The sequence below is a fragment of the Malurus melanocephalus genome, unplaced genomic scaffold (genome assembly GCF_030028575.1).
Source record: "Malurus melanocephalus ecotype Western Australia unplaced genomic scaffold, MMel_1.1 scaffold_89, whole genome shotgun sequence".
Lineage (NCBI taxonomy): Eukaryota > Metazoa > Chordata > Aves > Passeriformes > Maluridae > Malurus > Malurus melanocephalus.
In genome coordinates, this window is record NW_026623321.1 from 355281 (window position 1) to 367587 (window position 12307).

General features: G+C 47.0%; 1 protein-coding gene across 1 annotated transcript in view; it reads left to right on the plus strand.

Annotated features, from left to right (window-relative positions):
- Positions 1-7461, plus strand: part of ADAMTS1 (ADAM metallopeptidase with thrombospondin type 1 motif 1) — an 8521-nt gene extending 1060 nt beyond the window's left edge. The window contains exons 2-10 of the mRNA XM_057368132.1: positions 1-55; positions 312-658; positions 1121-1253; positions 1611-1778; positions 2056-2342; positions 2569-2755; positions 2857-3032; positions 3845-4020; positions 4273-7461. The exon at positions 1-55 is cut by the window's left edge and continues 34 nt beyond it. Of these exons, the coding sequence (XP_057224115.1) occupies positions 1-55; positions 312-658; positions 1121-1253; positions 1611-1778; positions 2056-2342; positions 2569-2755; positions 2857-3032; positions 3845-4020; positions 4273-5014 (2271 nt within the window). The 3' untranslated portion in view covers positions 5015-7461. The remainder of the gene's footprint in view (positions 56-311; positions 659-1120; positions 1254-1610; positions 1779-2055; positions 2343-2568; positions 2756-2856; positions 3033-3844; positions 4021-4272) is intronic.
- Positions 7462-12307: the final 4846 nt, after the last annotated feature.

The following is a 12307-nucleotide window of genomic DNA, read 5'->3' on the forward strand; positions in this document are numbered from 1 at the left end:
GCCGTGGCCGAGGCGGGGGCCGGGCCGGAGGGGCCGGAGCCCGCCGAGCCCGCAGGTACCGTGGGGACGCCGCGCCGGCCTCCTCGGGGACGGGGAGGAGAGGGGAGGGTCTGTCGGGGATGCCCCGATGCTGTTTGCCCCGCATCGCGCCCCGACGTGCCCGCCTAGGTGCGGGAGTCGCCGGGGGTTGGGGCGGGAGCACAAACCTTGGGCGCGCATCTTGCGTGTCGGTGGGTTCTGGCTGCTGTACGGTGGTTCTCCTGTTTCGCTCTGCTCACCTGCGCTTTCCCTCCCTGTCTTTTTAAATGCAGAAACGAAAAGCAGGAGGAAGAAGAGGTTCGTGTCCAGCCCCCGCTACGTGGAGACCATGCTGGTGGCCGACCAGTCGATGGCCGAGTTCCACGGCAGCGGGCTGAAGCACTACCTGCTGACCCTGCTCTCCGTGGCCGCCAAGCTGTACAAGCACCCCAGCATCCGCAACTCCATCAGCCTGGTGGTGGTGAAGATCATGGTCATTTACGAGGAGCGCAAGGGYCCGGATATCTCCTCCAACGCCGCGCTGACTCTGAGGAACTTCTGCAGCTGGCAGAAACAGCACAACCCGCCCAGCGACCGGCACGCCGAGCACTAYGACACGGCCATCCTGTTCACCAGGCAGGTGAGGGACTCCGAGGTCACATCCAGCCCCACGCCCACTACTCCCTACCCCGGTGCCAGGAGACATCCAAAAAAGTGTCCAGAGACAGTCGTGTGTCAGCTCAGCTTCAGTGAAGCTGGCAAAAAATTTAGATGAGCTGCTTTTTATTTTACTGATTTTTGCTGTTTGCACCATCCTGGGTGAAGCTCACAGTTTATGCACTGTGTTTCTAAACTCACAGTTTGTGCACTCTGTTTCTGCCCCATATATTTTTAACAGATTTCAGCTGGAAATTATGCATTTTATTTCTACGTGTAGCCCCCGCCTATGTTCCAGAGACAGATTTTTGCCATCATACCCATTGAAGTGCTGAATATTTATGCTCTTTCCATAAGTGAAGGCAAACTGCCAGGGCTGGATGGCTCTTGCCAAGGTTAAGTCTCTGATCTGATTAATAATGAAACTGCCTTTTTTTTTTTACAGGACCTGTGCGGTGCCAAGACATGTGATACTCTTGGGATGGCTGATGTGGGAACAGTTTGTGATCTAAACCGCAGTTGCTCTATCATAGAAGACGATGGTTTGCAGGCTGCCTTCACAACAGCCCACGAATTAGGTACTTGAAACTTTGCAAAGCCGTTCCTCGGGATTAATTGAAGCCAGCTTGATGCCGTAAAGCCCAGCCTGCACCTCCCCGGAGCGGTCGGGAGGAGGCAAAGCCCTGCCTCGGAGCAGGGTTGGACTCTGGAAAGCAAATCCGGCCTGCACAGCATTGTCTGCAGGAGCTGTGCCTGCAGAAAAAAAGGGAGACAAGATCCAGTACCATCTGCTTGAAATCTGGGAGCGTTCACATTCGGGTTATTAATTAAAGACCGGGCTATGAGCAGCTCTAGAGCAATATTTAAAATACTGTTGGTAACACATAGAACAGACTCCCTAAAGTCACAGGCTTTCCTTTTCTGCTTTTTTGAAGGCCACGTGTTTAACATGCCTCATGACGATGCAAAGCAGTGTGCTGGCATCAACGGAATGAGCCGGGATTTCCACATGATGGCATCCATGCTCTCCAACCTGGACCGCAGCCAGCCCTGGTCTCCATGCAGCGCCTACATGATTACAACATTTCTGGATAACGGTCATGGTAAGGTTATTAAGCTTTCCATTCATGTGGCATCTAAGCTCTTGTGCTTTASTGCTTTGCTTTTTTTTTTCTCGCTTAAGAATGCTTTCTGCTGCAGCATAAAGTTAACCTTTTACGTGCTGTCACTGAGTTTAGAAGATCCTTATTTTTACAAAAATGGGGGCACAAATGGGCTCCAAGGCTTCTGTTACGAAGCAAATGCAGTTCCTTCCCTTTTAAAAATGAATCCACAGCATCATCTGACTTCTTATTTCTCCCTTTTTTTCAACTTTTTCAGGTGAGTGTTTGTTGGACAAGCCCCACAGGCCCATCCAGCTCCCTTCTGACTTGCCTGGCACGCTGTACGATGCCAACAGGCAGTGCCAGTTCACGTTTGGAGATGAGTCCAAGCACTGCCCCGACGCCGCCAGTACATGCACGACGCTGTGGTGCACCGGCACCTCRGGAGGGCTGCTTGTGTGCCAAACCAAACACTTCCCCTGGGCAGACGGCACCAGCTGCGGCGAAGGGAAGTGGTGCATGAATGGCAAGTGTGTGAATAAGACTGAGAAGAAGCATTATGATGTAAGTAGTGAGAAAGAAATCGGTGCACCTTGGGTTGCAGAGCCTCCTGGAAAAACCTGCAGTGGGAGGGATCTGTTAAAAGGRGTTGAGTTCTATGCTAATAAAAAACTTATGGCAGGTTTTTTAATGAGTTTGGGTAAAAATGAGTATGATGATGGGTTTTGTGGCATGGTTTTGTATGGATTTTGCTTTATTGACTCCTGTCCCACTTTTGTTGTCRTTCCAGACGCCAGTGCACGGGGGCTGGGGGTCCTGGGGGGCRTGGGGCGAGTGCTCCCGGAGCTGCGGTGGGGGAGTGCAGTATTCCTTCAGGGAGTGTGACAACCCCATCCCCAGGAACGGCGGCAAATACTGCGAAGGGAAGCGAGTGCAGTACAGGTCCTGTAACATTGAGGACTGCCCGGACAACAACGGTAATTTTTATCCCGTTTCTGAGGCCGGGGATTGGTGCGTTGGGGAGGAAGAGTGTGGACAGAGATGATCTCAYGCCCACCTGTCTTTTCTCTGCCTGCAGGCAAAACGTTCAGGGAGGAGCAGTGTGAAAAGCACAATGAGTTTTCCAAGTCTCCCTTTGGAAGTGGACCTGCAGTGGAGTGGACACCCAAGTTTGCTGGTGTCTCTCCAAAGGACAGATGCAAGCTGGTTTGCCGAGCCAAAGGAACAGGATACTTCTTTGTTCTACAGCCAAAGGTATTTCAAAACTGTACCTCTTTCAGCTGGTTGTGAACAGGATTCTTACTTTCTGTCTTTATGTGAAGAGTCACGCAGCGTAGAAATCTGAAATTATATCTTTCTCATATAGAAACTGGATTATTCTTCCACGTACAGTTTATACTTCCATGCTTTAAGTGTTCCATTTATTTCACACTTCCCACCTCCTCTACCCACTCCACCCTGGTTTCCTTCCCACTCCTTCCACCAATCTGATTGCATTGAGATAGGTTTGGAAAACTCTCGAGGGATCTTTGCCAGAACATTGGTGCTTTCTCATACTGGTTACTAATATGCTGACAGCTTAAAATAAACATGAGGGAAAATGTTCATCTTGCATAGCTACTTGAGTTTGCTGTCATCAGATGGTGAGAGCCAGGAACTACCAGGGCGATGACACAGAGGGTTTTTGTGGAACAGCACTCCTAGAAATAAAGGATGTGCTGAGCAGCATTAAAAGCAATGTTGGCAGTGTGCTTTGAGGACATGGCTGCCTTCTAGGGACACTAGAAAGCAGTGGGGKTTTTTTTTATATTAAATCAGTAAAACAGTTTTGTAGGTTTTTTTTGGGAGGTATTAATGAAAACCAAAATGTTTCTTTCCTCTCACCATTTTTGCAAGTGAGTTGAAGTAGCACCACATACTTCCCTAGCTACCTACGGGCTGCTCTGGTTTTTCGTTTCCAAAGTCCTGAAAATGCCAGCTGTTACAAGTTTTCCACCTGTGCACRTTTTGTGTCAGTCAGTTTCAGAGCACTGTTCGTATTCTAAGCAGACCCCCTGTTTCCCCAGGTGGTGGATGGCACCCCGTGCAGCCCCGACTCCACGTCAGTGTGTGTGCAGGGGCAGTGCGTCAAGGCCGGCTGTGACCGCACCATCGGCTCCAACAAGAAGTTCGACAAGTGCGGCATCTGCGGGGGCAATGGCTCCACGTGCAAGAAAGTGTCCGGTACCCTCGTCAGAGCCAAGTGAGTGCGGGGCTGCTGTTTTACCGTGGCCCTGTGGGTGGAAGCTCTGGCTTTCCAGTGGGACAGTGCCCRAGTTTATCATTAGATCTGAGGGTTGATGTGTGTGACTGGGGATAACTTGCAGTGGGATCCCAGCAAATCAAAGCCCCTCTGCCCTCATCCATTCATGAGCTGAATCCCTTGGCTTCAGACAAATTTCAGTCTCGTGCTGGRAAGAGCAGAGGACTCAGGTTTGTCTTTTCTCCCGTGCAGACCCGGCTACCACGATGTGGTCACCATCCCGGCAGGGGCCACCAACATTGAGGTGAAGCAGCGGAACCACCGTGGCGCGAGGCAYGACGGCAGCTTCCTGGCCATCAAAGCTGCCGATGGCACCTATGTCCTCAAYGGTGACTACACGCTGTCCACACTGGAGCAGGACATCACCTACAAGGGCAGCGTGCTGCGCTACAGCGGCTCCTCGGCCGCCCTGGAGCGCATCCGCAGCTTCAGCCCACTGAAGGAGCCGCTGACCATCCAGGTGCTGACCGTGGGGGACCTGCCGCAGCCCAAGATCAAGTTCACCTATTTCGTAAAGAAGCCGGTGCAGCCTGCCACTGACAAGGCGGCCAGCAGGAAGAAGGAATCCTTCAACGCCATCAGGGAGATCATCTCGTCAGAGTGGGTGATCGAGGAGTGGGGCGAGTGCTCCAAGTCGTGYGGCTCGGGCTGGCAGCGGCGGGCGGTGGAGTGCCGGGACCCGCGGGGCCGGCCGGCTGCCGACTGTGCCCGTGAGCTGCGGCCCAGCAACCTGCGGCCCTGCGCTGACGTGCCCTGCCCGCAGTGGCAGCTGGGGGACTGGTCCCCCTGCTCCAAGACGTGTGGGAAGGGATTCAAGAAGAGGTTGTTGAAATGCGTCTCCTCCGACGGCGGCGTTCTGCCCCAGGAAAGCTGTGAGCCCTCCAAGAAACCCAAGCACCTGATAGACTTCTGCAACGCCACGGACTGCAGCTAAATAGGACCACTTGGGAAAGCTAAAAAGTTGTTTTTATTATTGTTTTATTTTATTTTTTCCTTCCGACCAGTGCACTGAAAAAAAACAAAAGAGGGCTAGAGGCGGCACGCGTGTTTTTGCGTAAAATAATTCGTGGTGAGGATCCGTTGAGGTGGGATGGTGCAAACRGCTTGAGTTGGCTTTGCATCCCAAAAATCCCCTGCCAGCTGAGAATTGGATGGRATTGCAAACCCGTGTCACTCATTTGTCGTCAGCAGATAAGGCCCAAAGGCATCACAATTGCCTCGCTTAAGTCTGATATAAATTAAGCCAAACGTGGGCAGTGAGACACAAGGAAACATTTTGGGGCTTAGTTATTTCTCCCTTCTTTTGGATTTATCGTGTGGTACYGATCAGATCCCCATGTGTAGGAAGGGGAGGGAAAAAGCTTAAAATAATTGGTCAGGGCTTACCTACCTCACCAAGGGCAAAAAACAAGATTGGAAAAAGGAGCTTTAACTACATCATTCATGGCTGCTATTGTTTCAGAGAATAGTTCTATATAAAAATAAAGCCATATTCTCTACCTGTTAAGAGTAAGAAATATCAAGAACAAGTATCAACTCCACAAATWACTAGAGTTTCAATTCTTTTTAAAGTACCTTTATGTCATCCCAATGTGCCTGTCCGTTTCTCTCAGCCACTCCAGTGCCATTGTGGTGACATGTATAATCCAGAGGCTTGGAAAAGTGGAAATCTGAGTCTRAGTTGCTGCTCTTTGTGCCTTCTGCGTACCTTCCACTGGCTTGTCTGATTCCAGCTTGTTCCTACCTTCCTGCCGAACAGATTAATGGAGTGAGTGAGCATTCCAGTCGTGCTTTCACACTCAAACCTTTGGCCTTACCCCAGCCAAGGGATGTTATTTGAGTTTAAAATAAGAAGAATCCCACTCTGAATGGGAACATCCTCTGTGGCCTCTGCTGGCTTGGCAGAACTCAGTCACTGATCAGGTGGAAAGGCAAAGCTGAAGGATAGCAGGTCCATCCACAGCAAAACGCCAGCATTCACATCACTGACGATTGTGCCAGTCCATAGACCATGAGAGAATATGGCTTTCCATATGTATATAGTAAAAYATATTACTATAGATCTTATATACTTCATAAGTATTTTATATTTCTCTCCCTTCTAGGAAGGGCTATAATTTGTAATAAATGCATATAATGAGCGTATTTATTTTTATACTTCTTGTCTAATGTGATCTTCTAAGTTATCRCTTTTTTAAAAGGACATATAACAAGGATAGAGTATTTATACAGTATAATATGTTACTAGAGGTAATAAATGAACCCTATAAATTTTGGAAGTGGAGTGTCTTTATTTCACCGGACAAAAGCCAGTCCATGGAGCAGACAGGGTTTGGAATCTGAGCAAAATATTAAACAAAAGGCAACTAATTACCTGTCTTAGTGAAAAGGTCTGGACAACTCTCCCTTAATGTCAAAAACCACCTTAAAAGAGGTGATTTTGTATTTTATTACTTAACCACTAACTCATCTATTTCAGCAAATGGAGTGCAAGTAAACTGCTGCCACTGGTTGTAATAACAGCTCACAGAGGGAGAGCAATGCTCTCAGTGGTGTTCAGAACCAACAAAACACAGGCAAAAGCAGCAGTTTTACCTGCTCTGCTTAACCTCAAGTCAAAACTCAGAGCCATTCATGAGCCTCAGTCAGAGGTTTTCCCTCACCATTTTTCTCCTGATGCTGCTTTTCCAAGAAGCACTGCATGAATGAGATGTTTGAACGCTGTTGGGAACATGTTTTATTATGTTCAGATGGATCCTAAGCATCAAAAACTGATTTTTCTCCCTCATACCTGATCTCATCACCATGGCAGTCAAAGAAAAATCTTCTGTTGGGCTCCGTCGGATTTGTGCCATGGAATTTGAGACATCAGTCATTTCTGGATACTTTTGGCTTTGTGTCATGTAAAAATCTATTAAAACTTCTATTGCCARTGTTTGGACTCTGTCTCTGCAGAAATAGTTCTCATTTTATTCTGTGGATCAAGTTCTGGCCCCTCTGAATCCCAGAGAAGAATTCTCATCACGTCACGCTTCATYGGGCATTGCTTTGACGTGCAGAAATGCTGGGGAGTATTTTACTCCTGACATTATTCAGGAGGCAGCCAATCCCTTTCTGGTTTTATAAATAGTTAAAGACATTTATAAATACAAGAAATAACTATTTCTATATATATCTATATATGTACATATATATTTTATTCACCATCTAAGTTAGAAAATAACTGGGAGTTTGAAGATCAGGAGAGTTATGCTGGAGAGCTGCCTGCCAGGCTGCTGAGATGTGAAATTGCGGGATTTGTGCTGGGTAAGCACTCTAAATGGTGTAACTCGAAAATGTGGAGTAGCTCTTTTCCTCTGGCGCTGTTAAAATAATAATGTGATTTACTGCTTGAAATTGTCCTAACAGTAAACAGGAAAAAACCTCATTCAAATCAATGTCTCTAAACACTGGAAATGTTTCAGCAACGAGTAAGATCTTTGCTTTTGTCATTTTCACATCACAAGTGGGTCAGCAGAAGAGAAGTGATGTTATTTGTTGAATTTTGTAGGACAARTAGGGATATTTTAGACAAAATATCTTAACCCTCTATCTAAAGTAGGGAATGGAGAAGAAAATACTCCTGAAGAGGTTAAAAAAGACATCTTTAGGAGAATAACCTGGGCTCCTCTGGCAATGCCAGGGTTGTGRCTGAGTTGTGCTCATCAGCTGCTGTGACACCGCTCCCACAGCCCGGAGTTATCCCAGCYCATCCCCCTGGGAAGGCTGCTGAGCCCTGCGGTGCCAGACCTGCCTGCCAAGCGCCATCTGGGGCAGAGATCAGTCCTGTGGGATGTGGGCAGAGCKGCTGAGCCCTCGGGGCACAGGGGGTGTAATTAGGTGATGTTTTATCCCCAGCAAAGGTCACCTGAATACAGCAAATGGATTTCCTGGCAGGCAGATCCCTCGAACGTGTCCAGGCTACAGCAGGAGTGCAAGAGCATTCAGCAATAGCCCTCATTTAGCATAAATATTTGCATTTTGCCCTGTTCTGCACAAGCAGAGCTCTGTTACAACACGTGGAGGCTGAAGGAGAGCAGCCCAGAAGATTGCACCCACTGGGTATCCCTTCCCTGGCCGTCTATCCTGTACTTTCCCAGCAAAACAGCTCCAAACATTCCCTCTTGCCCGACATTCCCCCTCACAACACAGCATGTGGACAGAGGGGAAGCCAAAACACAGTTATCAGGTTCACAAGTGGTGCTGTGAATGCGATGTTTTAACAAATATTTGTGCTCCCGAAGCCTGGGGCAGAGGGCTGATGGTGGAGATGAAAGCGGCATTGTTGGGACTCACAAGAAGGGCTTGTGCAAAAGAGATTTAATGTTGGGCAATGGATGGGCAGTTTCCTGCAGCCCCTTTGCCTGGAGGCTGTGCTGGACAGCTTCAATGGGATAAAGGATCATCCTTGGCCCCATTGCAGCCCAAGACTCTCAGCTGATGGGATTCCACACCCCTGGACAGTATCTAAATTTAGACTCCAGAATCTAAATTGCTTAATCTGTCATCTTCAATATATTGTACTTTTGTGTCACAATGCTGCAAATCTGAGTTTCTTCCAGCTTATGATTCTTCACGGATATTCCAGCTGGAAATCAGTACTTTCTCCAATATTGGTTGCATACAGTTATAAGATTTTCCTACAAATACACAAAAAGGAGCTGCATGCTCCAAGAGGAAGGTCATATGGTAGAGATTATAATCAGGCAAGCYGAAAGCAGTGGCCCTTTTAATTGTKCACCAATGTATTTTATCAGWATAACCAAGACAATATGCCTCCCAAGCAATTTAAATATCTGCTGCCACTTCGTGTGATTTTTTTTTCATGGGCAAAACTGGAGGTGGAATTACAGGTAAGGAAAGAACTGAAATTCAAATATTTTGATTAAAATTTTCTCTGTCAAGCAGCAATTATTAACAGAGAATCCTTCCTAGTTTGTTTTTCTAACTGAATACCTTCACCCATCCTGGTTCATGACAGCCCCGGCTAAACCAGAGTCCGAAGGAAAGTTTGTCTTCTTATGTTTAATGTGAGTCTTAATTACAAATTGAATTATCTCCAGAGGTCAAGCTTTGGTGAGAATTTTTTCATAGAAATAAAACTGTGTGAGGAAAAGGGAAGAGGGAAGAAGAGGGAGAAGGGGAAGAGGGAGAGAAGWGGACTTTTGTGGAATTGTTAATTGTGGAAACTTTTGAAACAGATGTTGCAGATCAGGTTTCACAACCGGGCCTGGGCAGATTTAGAAGTGAATTAAATGCAGTGTAAAGTCCATCGCCTTTTTCTCTCCCAGTGAACCAATACTGACATTTGGGGATATGCTAAAATAATGAACACTGATGTTTTCCATTTGTCATTACCCTCCTGCTGGAACAAATGCAAAGCACAACATGGAAGCACAGAGGGATTTAGCTGCCTTTGATGAATAGAAAAAGAAATTTTAAAAAATCCTCTCTGCACATGTTTCCTCTTAATTCTTTTAATTTATCATTTTATTTATTTGCACTTTTAAAGGCATAGTAGCTGATGTCAGAAAAGAGAGCCCCCAGAGCAACATCTGGATTCAGCTGGAGAAGATTCAAGGGGGGCATTAAACAGCTGCCTGGCAGACAAGAAGGTCAGAGGCATTAAAAAATATAAATGGCAAAATCCTGCATAAAATAATTCTGAACCCGATCTAAGCAASCAAAAGCCAGTCAGTTCAGAGCTASTGCTGCCATTTGCACAGGGACAGAAATTTGCACAAGCTCATCTCAAAGCTCAGGCTGAAGTGATGGATCTTACCCACGTGAGGACACTGGCTTTGGGGAGGCTAAACCATTTACTGACAACTTCAGTCCAGGGTTTAAACCAGATTCCTGCTGCTCCAACTTGAAAAATCCCTGGGTTGATACGATTTAAGTCTGGTCCCCAGATGTTCTCGTTCCTTGCTGCAAGGAATGAATGAGAGGGTGGGGGTGTAGCACACRGRGGAGGAGATGGGGCTAACKCCAYCSTGCTGGAGACACCCCCGTGCTGGAAGGACAGGAGCAGAGCTTGCAGATGGGCTCTCCTGCTGGGAGATGGACTCTGGAGAGTCTCTGGATGAGAGTTCGTGGGTGACAGGACAGAATATTTGACAGGTGTGTGKCAGGCTCTGGGCTGCTCAGGGCACTTGGGCAATTCCACTTTAAAGCAACAGAGAGGGACGTGTCAAGACTTGAAGGGGGAGATGGAGATATTGGCAACATCAGGTGGTTTAAAGCGAACTGGTGGCATCACTCTGGGGCTTTGCAAAGGAGCCAGGTTCCCCTTCCCAGCTCCAGGAATTTCTCTGGGGATGCAGAGCTGTCCCTGAGCACAGAACTAAGGAAACCCACTCCAGCACAGGGCCTGCAGTGAACCTGCTCTGAGCCTGGATCTACTGCAGGAATTGTGTGTTTGGCATCACTACGTTATTTGCTAAAAAAAATGAAGCCAAGATTTGCGTACTCCATTCCCTTGAGATCCTAGGAAAGAACTTCCCACTGGAAACGGTTATTCTGATGACTGTGGAGAGACCAAGTGGTGTGTGTGGATGATTAGGGCATGATTTCCAAGAATTGGGAGCAGCTCCCAGTCATTCAGCTCAAACAGCTTTGTAAAGGACCTTATTAAATCAGGAGGGGATAAAATTTAGTTTAGACTTAGCAGAGACTTGTTTTAGTGGCCTGATCTGAAGAGGAATGCTGTCAGAGAGAAGAAACTACTTCATAAAGTAACTATACTTATAGTCCAGGTATTGTCAGCTGTCTGTTCTGAGGGAGAATCACTTTTTTTTCAATGTCAGTGACAATGGAGGGTCTTTGGGCAGGACCCAGCTGAAGAGTGAGGTTTGTGTAACCCCGTCTTACCCAGGCAGTCCCAGCTCTGCTCCCCTGAACACCTGGCTTGTTGAGGGGCTTGGGGTGGAAAACAAAGAGATGGTGGATTGTTTTCAGYGCCAGGAAAAATGGATCCTACAATTCCCATTCAATTTCAGCTGAATGCCAGGAAAGTGTTTCWAAGGATGGAAATAATTTGTTACTCAAGACCTGAACTACTAAAAGATAAGTGTTTGGCACATATGTCTTTGGGACTTCAGAGAAGAATTTTTAGATTTTGGGCAYGCTGCTTAGGTGCTTTTTGATGCAATCCACAAGGGTTTTGCCTGAGTATCCTGAATGTCCAGTGGCCTAAATCTCCTTCATGTTTTCCCTCAGAGAAGCCTGATGTGTGCTGTAGGCAGTTCTCATCTCACTAGTGAGAGCTTGTTTGCTTTTGCTGGGGGCTGTTGGACAGACTCACACAGGACCTGCCTGAGTCAGGCTTGCTCCTAAAAGCATTGCTGGCATAGTCCTGTCACTGGAGAACACGGGAAAGAAAAGCACAGCCCGATTTGTTAGAGCTCTAACAGCAAAAAATCCTAATGAAGTCACATTTATACCAGCCCAAGTCCTTTAGTCTGTTCTGAGAGCAGAARAGAATTGTTATAACTCTTACAGCAAAAAATCTTAATGAAGTCGCATTTATACCTGCCCAAGTCCTTCATTCTCTTCTGAGAGCTGGTCTGAGCTGGACCTACCAGTTTAATTTGCTGAACTGATTTAGATTTGCATTTTCACATGGACAGAAATAGTTTCACTGGTTGAAGCCATGTTGGCAAATACATTTGCATAGAGAAAATAATTAAGTCGCCTTCACCTTCTTGTGTGCTTCTAGAAATCAGAATGTTCTTGGGGAGGAAAAGGAGATCCTGCTTTTCCCCCTCCTGTCAAACTGCCAAGGTGTWACACATCTTCTCTGACATATCCACTACTTTTAAATATTTGGGCTGCCAGAAACCCAAGGGAAATTTCCAAATATTTCAGGAACTAAATAGAATATGAGGTTTGCTGACGCCTCCACCAAAACCATCCTAATGAACATAAATTCTCACAAATAAGAATCCAGTACCCGGGAGAGTCAAAACGTTACCTCCCTTACCAATGGAGCCGGCTGGAGATAATAAAACCCACCCCGCAGCTCCTCAGCAGGGTCTGGGATGGAAAAGCTGAGAAAGTCTAAGAAAAAGAAGCACGGTTAGCAGCTCTTTAACATCTGAGAATGGCAGCATTGTTTGGGGAAACAATAAATGCTGGGTTTAAACAATTTAATGTCATCCAAATGTGGAGGCTGTGTCATGCAGCAGCA